This window comes from Gallus gallus, chromosome 2 (genome assembly GCF_016699485.2).
Source record: "Gallus gallus isolate bGalGal1 chromosome 2, bGalGal1.mat.broiler.GRCg7b, whole genome shotgun sequence".
Lineage (NCBI taxonomy): Eukaryota > Metazoa > Chordata > Aves > Galliformes > Phasianidae > Gallus > Gallus gallus.
In genome coordinates this window covers 149,311,437-149,335,498 of record NC_052533.1, presented here as the reverse complement: position 1 = coordinate 149,335,498, position 24,062 = coordinate 149,311,437, and the positions used below count along the sequence as shown (strand labels likewise).

The following is a 24,062-nucleotide window of genomic DNA, read 5'->3' as shown; positions in this document are numbered from 1 at the left end:
ATGGCATCAATGGCACCAATGGTACTAATGGCATCAATGGCATCAATGGCACCAATGGCACCAATGGCATCAATGGCTCCAATGGCACCAATGGCATCAATGGCATCAATGGCACCAATGGCAGATGGGGGTCATGGTGTCACCAATGGCACCAATGGCATCAATGGCATCAATGGCATCAATGGCATCAATGGCAGATGGGGTCATGGGGGCACGAATGGCACCAATGGCACCAATGGTACCAATGGCATCAATGGCACCAATGGCACCAATGGCACCAATGGCATCAATGGCATCAATGGCACCAATGGCATCAATGGCAGATGGGGTCATGGTGTCACCAATGGCAACAATGGCACCAATGGCAACAATGGCATCAATGGCATCAATGGCACCAATGGCATCAATGGCACCAATGGTACCAATGGCAGATGGGGTCATGGTGGCATCAATGACATCAATGGCACCAATGGCAGATGGGGGTCATGGTGTCACCAATGGCACCAATGGCATCAATGGCACCAATGGTACCAATGGCACCAGTGGCAGATGGGCTCATGGTGTCACCAATGGCACCAATGGCATCAATGACATCAATGGCACCAATGGCAGATGGGGTCATGGTGTCACCAACGGCACCAGTGGCAGCAGAGCCATATGAGGTCATGGTGGCATCGATGACACCAATGGCATCAATGGCACCAATGGCACCAATGGCAGATGGGGTCATGGTGGCACCAATGGCACCAATGGCATCAATGGCACCAATGGCACCAATGGCACCAATGGCATCAATGGCACCAATGGTACCAATGGTAGATGGGGTCATGGCGGCATCAATGACATCAATGGCAACAATGGCACCAATGGCGCCAATGGCAGATGGAGTCATGGGGGCACCAATGGCACCAATGGCATCAATGGCACCAATGGCACCAATGGTACCAATGGCACCAATGGATTCAATGGCATCAATGGCACCAATGGCACCAATGGCACCAATGGCAGATGGGGGTCATGGGGGCACCAATGGCACCAATGGCATCAATGGCACCTATGGCTCCAATGGCACCAATGGATTCAATGGCATCAATGGCACCAATGGCACCAATGGCACCAATGGCATCAATGGCAGATGGGGTCATGGGGGCACCAATGGCACCAATGGCACCAATGGCATCAATGGCATCAATGGCATCAATGGCACCAATGGCACCAATGGTACCAATGGCAGATGGAGGTCATGGTGTCACCAATGGCATCAATGGCATCAATAGCACCAATGGCACGAATGCCATCAATGGCACCAAAGGCATCAATGGCACCAATGGCATCAATGGCACCAATGGCACCAATGGTACCAATGGCAGATGGGGTCATGGTGGCATCAATGACATCAATGGCACCAATGGCAGATGGGGTCATGGGGGCACCAATGGCATCAATGGCACCAATGGCACCAATGGCATCAATGGCACCAATGGTACCAATGGCACCAATGGCACCAATGACATCAATGGCATCAATGGCATCAATGGCACCAATGGCACCAATGGCACCAATAGTACCAATGGCAGATGGGGTCATGGTGTCACCAACGGCACCAGTGGCAGCAGAGCCATATGAGGTCATGGTGGCATCGATGACACCAATGGCATCAATGGCACCAATGGCATCAATGGCATCAATGGCACCAATGGCACCAATGGCAGATGGGGTCATGGTGGCACCAATGGCACCAATGGCATCAATGGCACCAATGGCACCAATGGTACCAATGGCATCAATGGCACCAATGGTACCAATGGCAGATGGGGTCATGGTGGCATCAATGGCACCAATGGCACCAATGGCAGCAATGGCATCAATGGCATCAATGGCACCAATGGTACCAATGGCATCAATGGCAACAATGGCACCAATGGCATCAATGGCACCAATGGCAGATGGGCTCATGGGGGCACCAATGGCACCAATGGCACCAATGGCACCAATGGCATCAATGGCATCAATGGCACCAATGGCATCAATGGCAACAATGGCATCAATGGCACCAATGGTACCAATGGTAGATGGGGTCATGGTGGCATCAATGGCACCAATGGCACCGATGGCATCAATGGCATCAATGGCACCAATGGCACCAATGGCATCAATGGCATCAATGGCACCAATGGCACCAATGGCATCAATGGCATCAATGGCATCAATGGCACCAATGGTACCAATGGCAGATGGGGTCATGGGGGCACCAATGGCACCAATGGCATCAATGGCATCAATGGTACCAATGGCAGATGGGGTCATGGTGTCAGAAATAGCACCAATGGCATCAATGGCATCAATGGCAGATGGGGTCATGGTGGCACCAATGGCATCAATGGCACCAATGGTACCAATGGCAGATGGGGTCATGGTGTCAGAAATGACACCAATGGCATCAATGGCACCAATGGCACCAATGGCATCAATGGCAACAATGGCATCAATGGCACCAATGGTACCAATGGCACCAATGGCACGAATGGTACCAATGGCAACAATGGCATCAATGGCACCAATGGCATCAATGGCATCAATGGCACCAATGGCAGACGGGGGTCATGGTGTCACCAGGGGCGCCAATGGCATCAATGGCACCAATGGCTCCAATGGCACCAATGGCATCAGTGGCACCAATGGTACCAATGGCACCAATGCCATCAATGGCATCAATGGCATCAATGGCACCAATGGTACCAATGACATCAATGGCACCAATGGCAGATGGGCCATGGTGGCATCAATGACATCAATGGCAGCAGAGCCAAATGGGGTCATGGTGGCATTGATGACACCAATGGCATCAATGGCATCAATGGCACCAATGGCACCAATGGCATCAATGGCATCAATGGCATCAATGGCACCAATGGTACCAATGGCATCAATGACATCAATGGCACCAATGGCAGATGGGTCATGGTGGCATCAATGACATCAATGGCAGCAGAGCCAAATGGGGTCATGGTGTCACCAATGGCACCAATGGCACCAATGGCATCAATGGCATCAATGGCAAATGGGGTCATGGTGTCACCAATGGCACCAATGGCAGCAGAGCCATATGGGGTCATGGTGGCATCAATGGCACCGATGGCATTAATGGCATCAATGGCACCAATGGCAGATGGGGTCATGGTGTCAGAAATGGCACCAATGGCATCAATGGCACCAATGGCATCAATGGCACCAATGGTACCAATGGCACCAATGGCACCAATGGCACCAATGGCACCAATGGTACCAATGGCAGATGGGGGTCATGGGGGCACCAATGGCACCAATGGCATCAATGGCACCAATGGTACCAATGGCATCAATGGCACCAATGGCACCAATGGCAACAATGGCATCAATGGCACCAATGGCATCAATGGCAGATGGGGTCATGGTGGCACCAATGGCACCAATGGCATCAATGGCACCAATGGCACCAATGGCATCAATGGCATCAATGGCACCAATGGCACCAATGGTACCAATGGTAGATGGGGTCATGGTGGCATCAATGACATCAATGGCACCAATGACATCAATGGCACCAATGGCAGATGGGGGTCATGGTGGCACTAATGGCACCGATGGCAGCAGTGCCATATGGGGTCAAGGTGGCATCAATGGCACCAATGGCATCAATGTCCCCAATGCCAGCAGTGCCAGATGGGGTCATGGTGTAACCAATGTCCCCAATGTCCCCAGTGCCAGCAGTGCCAGATGGGGTCGTGGTGCCACCAATGTCCCCAATGTCACCATTGTCCCCAATGCCAGCACTGCCAGATCGGGTCGTGGTGTCACCAATGTCCCCACTGTCACCAATGTCACCATTGTCCCCAGTGCCAGCAGTGCCATTTGGAGTTGTGGTGTCCCCAATGTCCCCAATGTCCCCAATGCCAGCAGTGCCAGATGGGGTTGTGGTGTCCCCAATGTCCCCAATGTCCCCAATGCCAGCAGTGCCAGATGGGGTTGTGGTGTCCCCAATGTCCCCAATGTCCCCAATGCCAGCAGTGCCAGATGGGGTTGTGGTGTCCCCAATGTCCCCAATGTCCCCAATGCCAGCAGTGCCAGATGGGGTTGCGGTGTCACCAATGTCCCCAATGTCCCCAGTGTCCCCAATGCCAGCAGTGCCAGATGGGGTCGTGGTGTCACCAATGTCCCCAATGTCCCCAATGCCAGCAGTGCCAGATGGGGTTGTGGTGTCCGCAATGTCCCCAATGTCCCCAATGTCCCCAATGCCAGCAGTGCCAGATGGGGTCGTGGCGTCCCCAATGTCCCCAATGTCCCCAATGTCCCCAGTGCCAGCAGTGCCATATGGGATTGTGGTGTCACCAATGTCCCCAATGTCCCCAATGCCAGCAGTGCCAGATGGGGTCATGGTGTCCCCATTGTCCCCAATGTCCCCAATGCCAGCAGTGCCAGATGGGGTTGTGGTGTCCCCAGTGTCCCCAGTGTCCCCAATGCCAGCAGTGCCAGATGGGGTTGCGGTGTCCCCAATGTCCCCAATGTCCCCAATGTCCCCAATGCCAGCAGTCCCATATGGGGTTGTGGTGTCCCCATTGTCCCCAATGTCCCCAATGCCAGCAGTGCCAGATGGGGTTGTGGTGTTACCAATGTCTACAATGTCCCCAATGTCCCCAATGCCAGCAGTGCCATATGGGATTGTGGTGTCCCCAATGTCCCCAATGTCCCCAATGTCCCCAATGCCAGCAGTCCCATATGGGGTTGTGGTGTCACCAATGTCCCCAATGTCCCCAATGCCAGCAGTGCCATATGGGATTGTGGTGTCCCCAATGTTCCCAATGTCCCCAATGCCAGCAGTGCCAGATGGGGTTGTGGTGTCCCCAATGTCCCCAATGTCCCCAATGCCAGCAGTGCCAGATGGGGTTGTGGTGTCCCCAATGTCCCCAATGTCCCCAATGCCAGCAGTGCCAGATGGGGTTGTGGTGTCCCCAATGTCCCCAATGTCCCCAATGCCAGCAGTGCCAGATGGGGTTGCGGTGTCACCAATGTCCCCAATGTCCCCAGTGTCCCCAATGCCAGCAGTGCCAGATGGGGTCGTGGTGTCACCAATGTCCCCAATGTCCCCAATGCCAGCAGTGCCAGATGGGGTTGTGGTGTCCGCAATGTCCCCAATGTCCCCAATGTCCCCAATGCCAGCAGTGCCAGATGGGGTCGTGGCGTCCCCAATGTCCCCAATGTCCCCAATGTCCCCAGTGCCAGCAGTGCCATATGGGATTGTGGTGTCACCAATGTCCCCAATGTCCCCAATGCCAGCAGTGCCAGATGGGGTCATGGTGTCCCCATTGTCCCCAATGTCCCCAATGCCAGCAGTGCCATATGGGGTTGTGGTGTCACCAATGTCCCCAATGTCCCCAATGCCAGCAGTGCCATATGGGATTGTGGTGTCACCAATGTCCCCAATGTCCCCAATGCCAGCAGTGCCAGATGGGGTCATGGTGTCCCCATTGTCCCCAATGTCCCCAATGCCAGCAGTGCCAGATGGGGTTGTGGTGTCCCCAGTGTCCCCAGTGTCCCCAATGCCAGCAGTGCCAGATGGGGTTGCGGTGTCCCCAATGTCCCCAATGTCCCCAATGTCCCCAATGCCAGCAGTCCCATATGGGGTTGTGGTGTCCCCATTGTCCCCAATGTCCCCAATGCCAGCAGTGCCAGATGGGGTTGTGGTGTTACCAATGTCTACAATGTCCCCAATGTCCCCAATGCCAGCAGTGCCATATGGGATTGTGGTGTCCCCAATGTCCCCAATGTCCCCAATGTCCCCAATGCCAGCAGTCCCATATGGGGTTGTGGTGTCACCAATGTCCCCAATGTCCCCAATGCCAGCAGTGCCATATGGGATTGTGGTGTCCCCAATGTTCCCAATGTCCCCAATGCCAGCAGTGCCAGATGGGGTTGTGGTGTCCCCAATGTCCCCAATGTCCCCAATGCCAGCAGTGCCAGATGGGGTTGTGGTGTCCCCAATGTCCCCAATGTCCCCAATGCCAGCAGTGCCAGATGGGGTTGTGGTGTCCCCAATGTCCCCAATGTCCCCAATGCCAGCAGTGCCAGATGGGGTTGCGGTGTCACCAATGTCCCCAATGTCCCCAGTGTCCCCAATGCCAGCAGTGCCAGATGGGGTCGTGGTGTCACCAATGTCCCCAATGTCCCCAATGCCAGCAGTGCCAGATGGGGTTGTGGTGTCCGCAATGTCCCCAATGTCCCCAATGTCCCCAATGCCAGCAGTGCCAGATGGGGTCGTGGCGTCCCCAATGTCCCCAATGTCCCCAATGTCCCCAGTGCCAGCAGTGCCATATGGGATTGTGGTGTCACCAATGTCCCCAATGTCCCCAATGCCAGCAGTGCCAGATGGGGTCATGGTGTCCCCATTGTCCCCAATGTCCCCAATGCCAGCAGTGCCATATGGGGTTGTGGTGTCACCAATGTCCCCAATGTCCCCAATGCCAGCAGTGCCATATGGGATTGTGGTGTCACCAATGTCCCCAATGTCCCCAATGCCAGCAGTGCCAGATGGGGTCATGGTGTCCCCATTGTCCCCAATGTCCCCAATGCCAGCAGTGCCAGATGGGGTTGTGGTGTCCCCAGTGTCCCCAGTGTCCCCAATGCCAGCAGTGCCAGATGGGGTTGCGGTGTCCCCAATGTCCCCAATGTCCCCAATGTCCCCAATGCCAGCAGTCCCATATGGGGTTGTGGTGTCCCCATTGTCCCCAATGTCCCCAATGCCAGCAGTGCCAGATGGGGTTGTGGTGTTACCAATGTCTACAATGTCCCCAATGTCCCCAATGCCAGCAGTGCCATATGGGATTGTGGTGTCCCCAATGTCCCCAATGTCCCCAATGTCCCCAATGCCAGCAGTCCCATATGGGGTTGTGGTGTCACCAATGTCCCCAATGTCCCCAATGCCAGCAGTGCCATATGGGATTGTGGTGTCACCAATGTCCCCAATGTCCCCAATGCCAGCAGTGCCAGATGGGGTCGTGGTGTCCCCAATGTCCCCAATGTCCCCAATGCCAGCAGTGCCAGATGGGATTGTGGTGTCCCCAATGTCCCCAATGTCCCCAATGCCAGCAGTCCCATATGGGGTTGCAGTGTCCCCAATGTCCCCAATGTCCCCAATGCCAGCAGTGCCAGATGGGGTTGTGGAGTCCCCAATGTCCCCAATGTCCCCAGTGTCCCCAATGCCAGCAGTCCCATATGGGGTTGTGGTGTCCCCAATGTCCCCAATGTCCCCAATGTCCCCAATGCCAGCAGTGCCAGATGGGGTCGTGGTGTCCCCAATGTCCCCAATGTCCCCAATGCCAGCAGTGCCAGATGGGGTTGCGGTGTCCCCAATGTCCCCAATGTCCCCAATGTCCCCAATGCCAGCAGTGCCAGATGGGGTTGTGGAGTCCCCAATGTCCCCAATGTCCCCAGTGTCCCCAATGCCAGCAGTCCCATATGGGGTTGTGGTGTCCCCAATGTCCCCAATGTCCCCAATGTCCCCAATGCCAGCAGTGCCAGATGGGGTCGTGGTGTCCCCAATGTCCCCAATGTCCCCAATGCCAGCAGTGCCAGATGGGGTTGCGGTGTCCCCAATGTCCCCAATGTCCCCAATGTCCCCAATGCCAGCAGTGCCAGATGGGGTTGTGGAGTCCCCAATGTCCCCAATGTCCCCAGTGTCCCCAATGCCAGCAGTCCCATATGGGGTTGTGGTGTCCCCAATGTCCCCAATGTCCCCAATGTCCCCAATGCCAGCAGTGCCAGATGGGGTCGTGGTGTCCCCAATGTCCCCAATGTCCCCAATGCCAGCAGTGCCAGATGGGGTTGCGGTGTCCCCAATGTCCCCAATGTCCCCAATGTCCCCAATGCCAGCAGTCCCATATGGGGTTGTGGTGTCACCAATGTCCCCAATGCCAGCAGTGCCAGATGGGATTGTGGTGTCCCCAATGTCCCCAATGTCCCCAATGCCAGCAGTGCCAGATGGGGTCGTGGTGTCCTCAATGTCCCCAATGTCCCCAATGCCAGCAGTGCCAGATGGGGTTGCGGTGTCCCCAATGTCCCCAATGCCAGCAGTGCCAGATGGGGTCATGGAGTCACCAATGTCCCCAATGTCACCACAGCCACCAATGTCCCAAATGGCAGCAGTGCCAGATGGGGTCGTGGTGTCCCCAATGTCCCCAATGTCCCCAATGTCCCCAATTCCAGCAGTGCCAGATGGGGTTGTGGTGTCCCAAATGTCCCCAGTGTCCCCAATGCCAGCAGTGCCAGATGGGGTTGTGGTGTCCGCAATGTCCCCAATGTCCCCAATGCCAGCAGTCCCATATGGGGTTGTGGTGTCCCCAATGTCCCCAATGCCAGCAGTCCCATATGGGGTTGTGGTGTCACCAATGTCCCCAATGCCAGCAGTGCCATATGTGAGCCCCGGTGTCACCAATGCCAGGTGTGCCCCATGGTGTCTCTGGGGTCACCAAAAGGGGGCCCCAAAAGTGGGTGGGGGGTCCTCAAATGGGGATGGAGGAGGGGTCCCCACACGTAATTGGGAGTCTGGGGGTCCCCAAATGGGGGTGGGGGTCCCCAAGAAGAGTGGATCTGGGGGTCGCTCAATGAATTCAGGGGGCCCAAATTGGGGCTGGGGGTCCCCAAATAGGGGTGGGGGTCCCCAAATGGGGATGGAGGAGGGGTCCCCAAACGTAAGTGTGGGTCTGGGGGTCCCTCAATGAATTCAGGGGGCCCCCAAATAGGCGTGGGGGTCGCCAAATGGGGGTGGGGGTCCCCAAGAAGAGTGGTTCTGGGGGTCCCTCAATGAATTCAGGGGGCCCAAATTGGGGCTGGGGGTCCCCAAATGGGGGTGGGGGTCCCCAAGAAGAGTGGTTCTGGGGGTCCCTCAATGAATTTGGGGGGTCCAAATTGGGGCTGGGGGTCCCCAAATAGGGGTGGGGGTCCCCAAATGGGGATGGAGGAGGGGTCCCCAAACGTAAGTGTGGGTCTGGGGGTCCCTCAATGAATTCAGGGGGCCCAAATTGGGGCTGGGGGTCCCCAAATGGGGGTGGGGGTCTCCAAATGGCATCAGGGATCCACCAGAAAGTGGGTGGGGGTCCCCCAAATGGGGGTGGGGGTCTCCAAATGGCATCAGGGATCCCCCCAGAAAGTGGGTGGGGGTCCCCAAATGGGGGTGGGGGTCCCCAAGAAGAGTGGTTCTGGGGGTCCCTCAATGAACTCAGGGGGCCCAAATTGGGGCTGGGGGTCCCCAAATGGGGGTGGGGGTCTCCAAATGGCATCAGGGATCCCCCCAGAAAGTGGGTGGGGGTCCCCCAGTGGTCTCAGGGACCCCCAAATGGTGCTGGGGGTCCCCAAATGGGGGTGGGGGTCCCCAAGAAGAGTGGTTCTGGGGGTCCCTCAGTGAATTCAGGGGGCCCAAATTGGGGCTGGGAGTCCCCAAATGGGGGTGGGGGTCCCCAAATGGGGGTGGGGGTCCCCAAGAAGAGTGGTTCTGGGGGTCCCTCAATGAACTCAGGGGGCCCAAATTGGGGCTGGGGGTCCCCAAGTGGGGGTGGGGGTCTCCAAATGGCATCAGGGATCCCCCCAGAAAGTGGGTGGGGGTCCCCCAGTGGTCTCAGGGACCCCCAAATAGGGCTGAGGGACCCCAAAAGGAGCGGGTGTGGGGGCGCCCCAATGCATCCCATGGAGCCTCGGATGGGAACCCTCCCCCCCCCCCCAAATTGCACCCAGGGACCCCCACAACCCCCCCATCCCCCTCTACTTCCGCCCCCCTACTTCCGCCTACCCCCCCTACTTCCGCCCACACCACCCCACTTCCGGCTCCCCCCCCACTCACCTCGGAAGCCGTGCAGGCAGATCGCGAGCCCGCGGGGGGCGGTGGTGCCGTGGAACAGCAGCTGTTCCGTCCACGCGCCGTCCCCCCTCCGCTCCAACTCGGCGCAGCGCCGCCGGAACTGCCCGTAAAGGCGCGGGTGGATCAACTGCTGCGCCTGCGCGGGGAGGGGGGGGGGGGCGGTCAGGAGACCCCAGACCCAATTCGGGATCACCGACCCCATTGGGGACCCCAGACCCAATTAGGAACCCCAGACCCTATAAGAGAACCCAGGACCCCAGACCCAATTCGGGACCCCAGACCCTATAAGAGAACCCAGGACCCCAGACCCAATTCGGGACCCCAGACCCTATATAGCCAATTCTGGAGCCCAGACCCAATTGGGGACCCCTGACCCAATTGGGGACCCCAGACCCTATATGGAGATGTTGGAACCCCAGACCCCATTGTGGACCCAGACCCCATTGCGGATCCCAGACCCCATTGCGGACCCCAGACCCCATTGCGAACCCCAGACCCAAGTGGGGACCCCAGACCCTATCGAGCAAACCCCGGAGCCCAGACCCCATTGGGGACCCCAGACCCCATTGGGGACCCCAGACCCTGTATAGCGAACCCGGGACCCCAGACCCCATTGGGAACCCCAGACCGAATTGTGGACCCCAGACCCCATTGGGGACCTCAGACCCTATATAGCCAACCCCGGAGCCCAGACCCCATTGCGGACCCCAGACCCCCATTGCGGACCCCAGACCCCATTGGGGACCCCTGACCCCATTGCGGACCCCAGACCCCCATTGCGGACCCCAGACCCAATTCGAGACCCCAGACTCAATTCGGGATCACCGACCCCATTGGCGACCCCAGACCCAATTGGGAACCCCAGACCCTATAAGAGAACCCAGGACCCCAGACCCAATTCGGGACCACCGACCCCATTGGGGACCCCAGACTGAATTGGGGACCCCCGACCCTATATAGAGAACCCGGGACCCCAGACCCAATTCGGGACCCCACACCCTATATAGAGAACCCGGGACCCCAGACCCAATTGGGAACCCCCACCCTATATGGCGACCCCAGACCCAATTCGGGACCACCGACCCCATTGGGGACCCCAGACCCAATTGGGAACCCCAGACCGTATAAGAGAACCCAGGACCCCAGACCCAATTCGGGACCTCTGCCCTATATGGCGACCCCAGACCCAATAGGGAACCCGAGACCCTATAGAGAGAACCCAGGACCCCAGACCCAATTCGGGACCACCGACCCCAATGGGGACCCCAGACCCAATTCGGGACCTCTGCCCTATATGGTGACCTCAGACCCAATAGGGATCCCCCACCCTATATGGCGACCCCAGTCCCAATTCGAGACCTCCACCCCCATAGGGGACCCCAGACCCAATTCGGGACCACCGCCCCCATTGGGGACCCCAGACCCAATTGGGGACCCCAGACCCTATATAGAGAACTCAGGACCCCAGACCCAAGTGGGGACCCCAGACCCTATAGAGCAAACCCCGGAGCCCAGACCCAATTGGGGACCCCAGGCCCAATTGGGAACCCCCACCCTATATGGCGACCCCAGACCCAATTGGGAACCCCCACCCCATATAGCGACCCCAAACCCAATTGGGAACCCCCACCCTATATGGCGACCCCAGACCCAATTCGGGACCACCGCCCCCATTGGGGACCCCAGACCCAATTGGGAACCCCACAACCTATATGGCGACCCCAGGCCCAATTGGGAACCCCAGACCCTATAGAGAGAACCCAGGACCCCAGACCCAATTCGGGACCACCGACCCCATTGGGGACTCCAGACTGAATTGGGGACCCCCGACCCTATATAGAGAACCCGGGACCCCAGACCCAATTGGGAACCCCCACCCTATATGGCGACCCCAGACCCAATAGGGAACCCGAGACCCTATAGAGAGAACCCAGGACCCCAGACCCAATTGGGGACCCCAGACCCTATAAGAGAACCCAGGACCTCAGACCCAATTCGGAACCCCCACCCTATATAGAGAACTCAGGTCCCCAGACCCAATTAGGGTCCCCAGACCCAAGTGGGGACCCCAGACCCTATATAGAGAACCCGGGACCCCAGACCCAATTGGGAACCCCACACCCTATATGGAGAACCCGGGACCCCAGACCCAATTGGGGACCCCAGACCCTATATAGAGAACTCAGGACCCCAGACCCAAGTGGGGACCCCAGACCCTATAGAGCAAACCCCGGAGCCCAGACCCAATTGGGGACCCCAGACCCAATTGGGGACCCCCACCCTATATGGCGACCCCAGACCCAATTCGGGACCACCGACCCCATTGGGGACCCCAGACCCAATTGGGAACCCCACACCCTATAAGAGAACCCAGGACCCCAGACCCAATTGGGACCACCGACCCCATTGGGGACCCCAGACTGAATTGGGGACCCCCGACCCTATATAGAGAACCCAGGACCACAGACCCAATTCGGGACCCCTCACCCTATATGGCGACCCCAGACCCAATTCAGGACCACCGACCCCACTGGGGACCCCAGACCCAATTCGGGATCACCGACCCCATTGGCGACCCCAGACCCAATTGGGGACCCCAGACCCTATATAGAGAACTCAGGACCCCAGACCCAATTCGGGACCCCAGACCCTATACAGCCAATCCCGGAGCCCAGACCCAATTGGGGACCCCTGACCCAATTGGGGACCCCAGACCCTATATGGAGATGTTGGAACCCCAGACCCCATTGTGGACCCCAGACCCCATTGCGGACCCCAGACCCCATTGCAGACTCCAGACCCCATTGCGGACCCCAGACCCAAGTGGGGACCCCAGACCCTATCGAGCAAACCCCGGAGCCCAGACCCGATTGTGGACCCCAGACCCCATTGGGGACCCCAGACCCTATATAGAGAACCCCAGACCCCGGACCCCATTGCGGACCCCAGACCCCATTGTGGATCCCAGACCCCATTGCGGACCCCAGACCCCACTGGGGACCTCAGACCCAATTGGGGACCCCAGACCCTGTATAGAGAACCCGGGACCCCAGACCCCATTGGGAACCCCAGACCGAATTGTGGACCCCAGACCCCATTGGGGACCTCAGACCCTATATAGCCAACCCCAGAGCCCAGACCCCATTGTGGACCCCAGACGCTATAGAGCAAACCCCGGAGCCCAGACCCGATTGTGGACCCCAGACCCCATTGCGGATCCCAGACCCCATTGGGGACTCCAGACCCAAGTGGGGACCCCAGACCCTGTATAGAGAACCTGGGACCCCAGACTCCATTGGGAACCCCAGACCGAATTGTGGACCCCAGACCCCATTGGGGACCTCAGACCCTATATAGCCAACCCCGGAGCCCAGACCCCATTGTGGACCCCAGACCCCATTGCGGACCCCAGACCCCATTGGGGACCCCTGACCCTATATAGAGAACCCCGGAGCCCAGACCCAATTGTGGACCCCAGACTCCATTGCAGACCCCAGACCCCATTGCGGATCCCAGACCCCATTGCGAACCCCAGACCCCATTGGGGACCCCAGACCCAAGTGGGGACCCCAGACCCTATATAGCCAACCCCGGTCCCCAGACCCAATTGGGGACCCCAGACCCTATGTAGCCAACCCTGGACCCCAGACCCCATTGGGGACCCCAGACCCCATTGCGGACCCCAAACCCTTTATAGAGAACCTGGGACCCCAGACCCCATTGTGGACCCCAGACCCAATTGTGGACCCCAGACCCCATTGCCAATCCCAGACCCCATTGCGGACCCCAGACCCCATTGGGGACCCCAGACCCCCTTGGGGACCCCAGACCCTATATAGCCAACCCCGGAGCCCAGACCCAATTGGGGACCCCAGACCCTATATGGAGATGTTGGAACCCCAGACCCAATTGTGGACCCCGGAGCCCATTGTGGACCCCAGACCCCATTGCGGACCCCAGACCCTATGTAGCCAACCTCGGACCCCAGACCCAATTGGGGACCCCAGACCCTATATAGCCAACCCCGGACTCCAGACCCAATTGCAGACCCCAGACCCCATTGCGGATCCCAGACCCCATTGCAGACCCCAGACCCCATTGCAGACCCCAGACCCCATTGCGGATCCCAGACCCCATTGCAGACCCCAGACCCCATTGCGGATCCCAGACCCCATTGCAGACCCCAGACCCCATTGCAGACCCCAGACCCCATTGCGGATCCCAGACCCCATTGCAGACCCCAGACCCCATTGCGGATCCCAGACCCCATTGCGGACCCCAGACCCCATTGCAGATCCCAGACCTCATTGCAGAGCCCAGACCCCATTGTGGACCCCAGACCCCATTGCGGACCCCAGACCCCATTGTGGAACCCAGACGCCATTGTGGACCCCAGTCCCCATTGCGGACCACAGACCCTACAGAGCAAACCTGGGACCCCAGACCCCATTGGAGACCCCAGACCCAATTGGGGACCCCAGACCCTATATAGCCAACCCCGGACTCCAGACCCCATTGCGGACCACAGACCCTACAGAGCAAACCTGGGACCCCAGACCCCATTGGAGACCCCAGACCCAATTGGGGACCTCAGACCCTATATAGCCAACCCCGGACCCCAGACCCCATTGGGAACCGCAGACCCCATTGGGGACCCCAGAGCCAACGGGGGACCCCAGACCCTATATAGCCAACCCCAGACCCCAGACCCAATTGGGGACCCCATACCCAATTGGGGACCCCAGACCCTATATAGCCAACCCCGGACTCCAGACCCAATTGCAGACCCCAGACCCCACTGTGGACCCCAGACCCCATTGCGGACCCCAGACCCCATTGCAGACCCCAGACCCCATTGCGGACCCCAGAACCCATTGCGCATCCCAGACCCCATTGCGGACCCCAGACGCCATTGGGGACCCCAGACCCAAGTGGGGACCCCAGACCCTACAGAGCCAACCCCGGAGCCCAGACCCCATTGGGGACCCCAGACCCAATTGGGGACCTCAGACCCTATATAGCCAACCCCGGACCCCAGACCCCATTGGGAACCGCAGACCCCATTGGGGACCCCAGAGCCAACTGGGGACCCCAGACCCTATATAGCCAACCCCGGAGCCCAGACCCCATTGCGGACCCCAGACCCCATTGGGGACCCCTGAGCCAACTGGGGACCCCAGACCCTATATAGCCAACCCCAGATCCCGGACCCCATTGAGGACCCCAGACCCCATAGCGGACCCCAGACGCCATTGCGGACCCCAGACCCCATTGCGCATCCCAGACCCCATTGCGGACCCCAGACCCCATTGCGGACCCCAGACGCCATTGGGGACCCCAGACCCAAGTGGGGACCCCAGACCCTATATAGCCAACCCCGGAGCCCAGACCCCATTGGGGACCCCAGACCCAATTGGGGACCTCAGACCCTATATAGCCAACCCTGGACTCCAGACCCAATTGGGGACCCCAGACCCCATTGCGGACCACAGACCCTACAGAGCAAACCTGGGACCCCAGACCCCATTGGAGACCCCAGACCCAATTGGGGACCTCAGACCCTATATAGCCAACCCCGGACCCCAGACCCCATTGGGAACCGCAGACCCCATTGCGGACCACAGACCCTACAGAGCAAACCTGGGACCCCAGACCCCATTGGAGACCCCAGACCCAATTGGGGACCTCAGACCCTATATAGCCAACCCCGGACCCCAGACCCCATTGGGAACCGCAGACCCCATTGGGGACCCCAGAGCCAACTGGGGACCCCAGACCCTATATAGCCAACCCCAGACCCCAGACCCAATTGGGGACCCCATACCCAATTGGGGACCCCAGACCCTATATAGCCAACCCCGGACTCCAGACCCAATTGCAGACCCCAGACCCCATTGTGGACCCCAGACCCCATTGCGGACCCCAGACCCCATTGCAGACCCCAGACCCCATTGCGGACCCCAGAACCCATTGCGCATCCCAGACCCCATTGCGGACCCCAGACGCCATTGGGGACCCCAGACCCAAGTGGGGACCCCAGACCCTACAGAGCCAACCCCGGAGCCCAGACCCCATTGGGGACCCCAGACCCAATTGGGGACCTCAGACCCTATATAGCCAACCCCGGACCCCAGACCCCATTGGGAACCGCAGACCCCATTGGGGACCCCAGAGCCAACTGGGGACCCCAGACCCTATATAGCCAACCCCGGAGCCCAGACCCCATTGCGGACCCCAGACCCCATTGGGGACCCCTGAGCCAACTGGGGACCCCAGACCCTATATAGCCAACCCCAGATCCCGGACCCCATTGAGGACCCCAGACCCCATAGCGGACCCCAGACGCCATTGCGGACCCCAGACCCCATTGCGCATCCCAGACCCCATTGCGGACCCCAGACCCCATTGCGGACCCCAGACGCCATTGGGGACCCCAGACCCAAGTGGGGACCCCAGACCCTATATAGCCAACCCCGGAGCCCAGACCCCATTGGGGACCCCAGACCCAATTGGGGACCTCAGACCCTATATAGCCAACCCTGGACTCCAGACCCAATTGGGGACCCCAGACCCCATTGCGGACCACAGACCCTACAGAGCAAACCTGGGACCCCAGACCCCATTGGAGACCCCAGACCCAATTGGGGACCTCAGACCCTATATAGCCAACCCCGGACCCCAGACCCCATTGGGAACCGCAGACCCCATTGCGGACCACAGACCCTACAGAGCAAACCTGGGACCCCAGACCCCATTGGAGACCCCAGACCCAATTGGGGACCTCAGACCCTATATAGCCAACCCCGGACCCCAGACCCCATTGGGAACCGCAGACCCCATTGGGGACCCCAGAGCCAACTGGGGACCCCAGACCCTATATAGCCAACCCCAGACCCCAGACCCAATTGGGGACCCCATACCCAATTGGGGACCCCAGACCCTATATAGCCAACCCCGGACTCCAGACCCAATTGCAGACCCCAGACCCCATTGTGGACCCCAGACCCCATTGCGGACCCCAGACCCCATTGCAGACCCCAGACCCCATTGCGGACCCCAGAACCCATTGCGCATCCCAGACCCCATTGCGGACCCCAGACGCCATTGGGGACCCCAGACCCAAGTGGGGACCCCAGACCCTACAGAGCCAACCCCGGAGCCCAGACCCCATTGGGGACCCCAGACCCAATTGGGGACCTCAGACCCTATATAGCCAACCCCGGACCCCAGACCCCATTGGGAACCGCAGACCCCATTGGGGACCCCAGAGCCAACTGGGGACCCCAGACCCTATATAGCCAACCCCGGAGCCCAGACCCCATTGCGGACCCCAGACCCCATTGGGGACCCCTGAGCCAACTGGGGACCCCAGACCCTATATAGCCAACCCCAGATCCCGGACCCCATTGAGGACCCCAGACCCCATAGCGGACCCCAGACGCCATTGCGGACCCCAGACCCCATTGCGCATCCCAGACCCCATTGCGGACCCCAGACCCCATTGCGGACCCCAGACCCCATTGCGGACCCCAGACGCCATTGGGGACCCCAGACCCAAGTGGGGACCCCAGACCCTACAGAGCCAACCCCGGAGCCCAGACCCCATTGGGGACCCCAGACCCAATTGGGGACCTCAGACCCTATATAGCCAACCCCGGACCCCAGACCCCATTGGGGACCCCAGACCCCATTGCGGACCACAGACCCTACAGAGCAAACCTGGGACCCCAGACCCCATTGGAGACCCCAGACCCAATTGGGGACCTCAGACCCTATATAGCCAACCCCAGACCCCAGACCCCATTGGGTACCGCAGACCCCATTGGGGACCCCAGAGCCAACTGGGGACCCCAGACCCTATATAGCCAACCCCAGACCCCAGACCCAATTGGGGACCCCATACCCAATTGGGGACCCCAGAACCTATATAGCCAACCCCGGACTCCAGACCCAATTGCAGACCCCAGACCCCATTGTGGACCCCAGACCCCATTGCGGACCCCAGACCCCATTGCGGACCCCCGACCCCATTGCGCATCCCAGACCCCATTGCAGACCCCAGACCCCATTGCAGACCCCAGACCCCATTGTGGATCCCAGACCCCACTGGGGACCCCAGACCCCATTGCGGATCCCAGACCCCATTGCAGACCCCAGACCCCATTGCAGACTCCAGACCCCATTGCAGACCCCAGACCCCATTGCGGATCCCAGACCCCATTGAAGACCCCAGACCCCATTGCGGATCCCAGACCCCATTGAAGACCCCAGACCCCATTGCGGATCCCAGACCCCATTGTGGACCCCAGACCCCATTGCAGACCCCAGACCCCATTGCGGACCCCAGACCCCATTGTGGACCCCAGACCCCATTGCGGATCCCAGACCCCATTGTGGAACCCAGACCCCATTGTGGACCCCAGTCCCCATTGCGGACCACAGACCCTACAGAGCAAACCTGGGACCCCAGACCCCATTGGAGACCCCAAACCCAATTGGGGACCCCAGACCCTATATAGCCAACCCCGGACTCCAGACCCAATTGGGGACCCCAGACCCCATTGCGGACCACAGACCCTACAGAGCAAACCTGGGACCCCAGACCCCATTGGAGACCCCAGACCCAATTGGGGACCTCAGACCCTATATAGCCAACCCCGGACCCCAGACCCCATTGGGAACCGCAGACCCCATTGGGGACCCCAGAGCCAACGGGGGACCCCAGACCCTATATAGCCAACCCCAGACCCCAGACCCAATTGGGGACCCCATACCCAATTGGGGACCCCAGACCCTATATAGCCAACCCCGGACTCCAGACCCAATTGCAGACCCCAGACCCCACTGTGGACCCCAGACCCCATTGGGGACCCCAGACCCCATTGCGGATCCCAGACCCCATTGCAGACCCCAGACCCCATTGCAGACCCCAGACCCCATTGCGGACCCCAGACGCCATTGGGGACCCCAGACCCAAGTGGGGACCCCAGACCCTATATAGCCAACCCCGGAGCCCAGAGCCAATTGGGGACCCCTGACCCCATTGTGGACCCCAGACCCAATTGTGGACCCCAGACCCTATATTGAGAACCCGGGACCCCAGACCCGATTGTGGACCCCAGACCCCATTGGGAACCCCAGACCCTATATAGCCAACCCCGGAGCCCAGACCCAATTGGGGACCCCAGACCCACTGGGGTTCCCAGACCCATTTGGGGACCCCAGACCTACTGGGGTTCCCAGACCCTATATAGAGAACTCAGGACCCCAGACCCAATTGGGGACCCCAGACCCTATAGAGAGAACTCAGGAGCCCAGACCCCATTGCGGATCCCAGTCCCCATTGTGGACCCCAGACCCAATTGTGGACCCCAGACCCAATTCGGGACCCCAGACCCCATTGCGGACCACAGACCCTATAGAGCAAACCTGGGACCCCAGACCCAATTGAGGACCCCAGACCCTACATAGAGAACCTGGGACCCCAGACCGAATTCGGGACCGCAGACCCCATTGCGGACCCCAGACCCCATTGGGGACCCCAGACCCCGTTGCAGACCCCAGACCCCATTGCGGACCCCTGACCGTATATAGCCAACCCCAGACCCCACTGGGGATCCCAGACCCCATTGTGGACCCCAGACCCCATTGCGGACCCCAGGCCCCATTGCGGACCCCAGACCCCATTGCGGATCCCAGACCCCATTGTGGAACCCAGACCCCATTGCGGATCCCAGACCCCATTGCGGACCCCCGACCCCATTGGTGACCCCATATAGCGCCCCCTATAGCCCCCCACGGCCCCACAGCCAACCCTCAGCACTCGGATGTGCCCACGCAGCTCCCATAGGCTGCCATAGAAGCGGCGCACGGCGTTGGCGAACTCATCGGAGCCCTCCACCAATGGCAGCAGCCGAACCGCCTCCTCCGCGCCCAACGAATCCGGGCCTGGGGGGCAGCGGGGGGGTCAGTGGGGTCAGTGGGGTCAGTGGGATCAGTGGGGTGGGGGTGGGGTGGGATCAGTGGGGTCAGTGGGGTCAGTGGGGTCACTGGGGTCACTGGGGGGGGGGTGGGGTCGGTGGGGTGGGATCAGTGGGGTGGGGGTGGGAATGGGATCAGTGGGGTCAGTGGGGTCAGTGGGGTGGGATCCATGGGGTCAGTGGGGTCAGTGGGGTGGGGGTGCGATCAATGGGGTCAGTGGGATCAGTGGGGGTGGGATCGGTGGGGTCAGTGGGGTCAGTGGGGTGGGGGTGGGAATGGGATCAATGGGGTCAGTGGGGTGGGATCAGTGGGGTCAGTGGGATCAGTGTGGTGGGATCAGTGGGGTGGGATCAGTGGGGTCTGTGGGGTCAGTGGGGTCAGTGGGGTGGGGGTGGGATCAATGGGGTCAGTGGGGTGGGATCCATGGGGTCAGTGGGGTGGGATCGGTGGGGTCAGTGGGGTGGGGGTGGGATCGGTGGGGTGGGATCAGTGGGGTGGGATCCATGGGGTCAGTGGAGCGGCAATGGGATCTGTGGGGTGGGGATGGGATCAGTGGGGTGGGACCCATGGGGTCAGTGGGGTGGGGGTGGGATCAATGGGGTCAGTGGGGTCAGTGGGGTGGGGGTGGGATCAGTGGGGTCAGTGGGATCAGTGGGGGTGGGATCAGTGGGGTCAGTGGGGTGGGATCCATGGGGTCAGTGGGGTCAGTGGGGTGGGGGTGGGATCAATGGGGTCAGTGGGATCAGTGGGGGTGGGATCAGTGGGGTCAGTGGGGTGGGATCCATGGGGTCAGTGGGGTCAGTGGGGTGGGGGTGGGATCCATGGGGTCAGTGGGATCAGTGGGGGTGGGATCAGTGGGGTCTGTGGGGTGGGATCAGTGGGGTCAGTGGGGTGGGACCCATGGGGTCAGTGGGGTGGGGGTGGGATCAGTGGGGTCAGTGGGATCAGTGGGGGTGGGATCAGTGGGGTCAGTGGGGTGGGATCCATGGGGTCAGTGGGGTCAGTGGGGTGGGGGTGGGATCAATGGGGTCAGTGGGATCAGTGGGGTGGGATCAGTGGGGTCAGTGGGGTGGGATCCATGGGGTCAGTGGGGTCAGTGGGGTGGGGGTGGGATCAATGGGGTCAGTGGGATCAGTGGGGGTGGGATCAGTGGGGTCAGTGGGGTGGGATCCATGGGGTCAGTGGGGTCAGTGGGGTGGGGGTGGGATCGGTGGGGTGGGATCAGTGGGGTGGGATCCATGGGGTCAGTGGAGTGGCAATGGGATCTGTGGGGTGGGGATGGGATCAGTGGGGTGGGACCCATGGGGTCAGTGGGGTGGGGGTGGGATCAGTGGGGTCAGTGGGGTCAGTGGGGTGGGGGTGGGATCAGTGGGGTCAGTGGGATCAGTGGGGGTGGGATCAGTGGGGTCAGTGGGGTGGGATCCATGGGGTCAGTGGGGTCAGTGGGGTGGGGGTGGGATCAATGGGGTCAGTGGGATCAGTGGGGGTGGGATCAGTGGGGTCAGTGGGGTGGGATCCATGGGGTCAGTGGGGTCAGTGGGGTGGGGGTGGGATCCATGGGGTCAGTGGGATCAGTGGGGGTGGGATCAGTGGGGTCTGTGGGGTCAGTGGGGTCAGTGGGGTGGGGGTGGGATCAGTGGGGTGGGACCCATGGGGTCAGTGGGGTGGGGGTGGGATCAGTGGGGTCAGTGGGATCAGTGGGGGTGGGATCAGTGGGGTCAGTGGGGTGGGATCCATGGGGTCAGTGGGGTCAGTGGGGTGGGGGTGGGATCAATGGGGTCAGTGGGATCAGTGGGGGTGGGATCAGTGGGGTCAGTGGGGTGGGATCCATGGGGTCAGTGGGGTCAGTGGGGTGGGGGTGGGATCCATGGGGTCAGTGGGATCAGTGGGGGTGGGATCAGTGGGGTCAGTGGAGTGGGAATGGGATCAGTGGGGTCAGTGGGGTGGGATCCATGGGGTCAGTGGGGTCAGTGGGGTGGGGGTGCGATCAATGGGGTCAGTGGGATCAGTGGGGGTGGGATCGGTGGGGTCAGTGGGGTCAGTGGGGTGGGGGTGGGAATGGGATCAATGGGGTCAGTGGGGTGGGATCAGTGGGGTCAGTGGGATCAGTGTGGTGGGATCAGTGGGGTGGGATCAGTGGGGTCTGTGGGGTCAGTGGGGTCAGTGGGGTGGGGGTGGGATCAATGGGGTCAGTGGGGTGGGATCCATGGGGTCAGTGGGGTGGGATCGGTGGGGTCAGTGGGGTGGGGGTGGGATCGGTGGGGTGGGATCAGTGGGGTGGGATCCATGGGGTCAGTGGAGTGGCAATGGGATCTGTGGGGTGGGGATGGGATCAGTGGGGTGGGACCCATGGGGTCAGTGGGGTGGGGGTGGGATCAATGGGGTCAGTGGGGTCAGTGGGGTGGGGGTGGGATCAGTGGGGTCAGTGGGATCAGTGGGGGTGGGATCAGTGGGGTCAGTGGGGTGGGATCCATGGGGTCAGTGGGGTCAGTGGGGTGGGGGTGGGATCAATGGGGTCAGTGGGATCAGTGGGGGTGGGATCAGTGGGGTCAGTGGGGTGGGATCCATGGGGTCAGTGGGGTCAGTGGGGTGGGGGTGGGATCCATGGGGTCAGTGGGATCAGTGGGGGTGGGATCAGTGGGGTCTGTGGGGTCAGTGGGGTCAGTGGGGTGGGGGTGGGATCAGTGGGGTGGGACCCATGGGGTCAGTGGGGTGGGGGTGGGATCAGTGGGGTCAGTGGGATCAGTGGGGGTGGGATCAGTGGGGTCAGTGGGGTGGGATCCATGGGGTCAGTGGGGTCAGTGGGGTGGGGGTGGGATCAATGGGGTCAGTGGGATCAGTGGGGTGGGATCAGTGGGGTCAGTGGGGTGGGATCCATGGGGTCAGTGGGGTCAGTGGGGTGGGGGTGGGATCAATGGGGTCAGTGGGATCAGTGGGGGTGGGATCAGTGGGGTCAGTGGGGTGGGATCCATGGGGTCAGTGGGGTCAGTGGGGTGGGGGTGGGATCCATGGGGTCAGTGGGATCAGTGGGGGTGGGATCAGTGGGGTCAGTGGAGTGGGAATGGGATCAGTGGGGTCAGTGGGGTGGGATCAGTGGGGTGGGAATGGGATCAGTGTGATCATTGGGGTAGGGGTGGGATCAGTGGGGTCAGTGGGATCAGTGGGGGTGGGATCAGTGGGGTCAGTGGGGTCAGTGGGGTGGGGGTGGGATCAATGGGGTCAGTGGGGTGGGAAGGGGATCTGTGGGGTGGGAATGGGATCAGTGGGATCAGTGGGGTGGGAATGGGATCGGTGGTATGAGGGGGGGTGGGATCAGTGGGATGGGATCAATGGGATCAATAAGGATGGGATCAATGGGATGGGATAGGATGGGATGGGATCAATAAGGATGGGGTCAATGGGATGGGGATGGATGGGATCAATGGGGATGGGATGGATGGCATGGGATGGGATGGGATGGGATGGGATGGGGTGGGATGGGATGGGATGGGGTGGGATGGGGTGGAGTGGGATATGATGGGGTGGGGTGGGATGGGATGGGGTGGGATGGGGTGGGATGGGGTGGAGTGGGATATGATGGGGTGGGGTGGGATGGGATGGGATGGGATCAGTGGGATGGGGATGGATGGGATGGGATAGGATGGGATGGGATGGGATGGGATGGGATCAGTGGGATGGGTTGGGATGGGATGGGATGGGATGGGATCAGTGGGATGGGGATGGATGGGATGGGATAGGATGGGATGGGTTGGGATGGGATGGGATGAGATGGGATCAATGGGATGGGGATGGATGGGATCAGTGGGATGGGGATGGATGGGATGGGATAGGATGAGATGGGATGGGATCGGTTGGGATGGGGATGGCTGGGATCAATGGGATGGATGGGATGGAATAGGATGGGATGGGATGGGATCAATGAGATGGGATGGATGGGATGGGATGGCTGGGATCAATGGGATGGGGATGGATAGGATCAACGTGATGGGATGGGATGGGATGGGATGGGATGGCTGGGATCAACGGGATGGCTGGGATCAATGGGTTGGGATGGGATGGGATGGGATCAATGTGATGGGATGGGATAAGATGGGATGGGATGGGATGGGATGAGATGGATGGGATCAATGGGATGGGATCCTGGGATCAATGGGATGGGGATGGATGGCATCTGTGGGATGGGGATGGATGGGAT

General features: G+C 60.4%; 1 protein-coding gene across 1 annotated transcript in view; it reads right to left on the bottom strand.

Annotated features, from left to right (window-relative positions):
* LOC112530987 (trichohyalin-like) overlaps positions 1-24,062 on the bottom strand; it is a 47,861-nt gene that overhangs the window by 4,728 nt on the left and 19,071 nt on the right. The window contains exons 3-4 of the mRNA XM_040696024.2: positions 19,701-19,834; positions 9,869-10,022 (exon numbers count right to left, since the gene is read on the bottom strand). Coding sequence (XP_040551958.1) covers positions 9,869-10,022; positions 19,701-19,834 — 288 coding nt within the window. The remainder of the gene's footprint in view (positions 1-9,868; positions 10,023-19,700; positions 19,835-24,062) is intronic.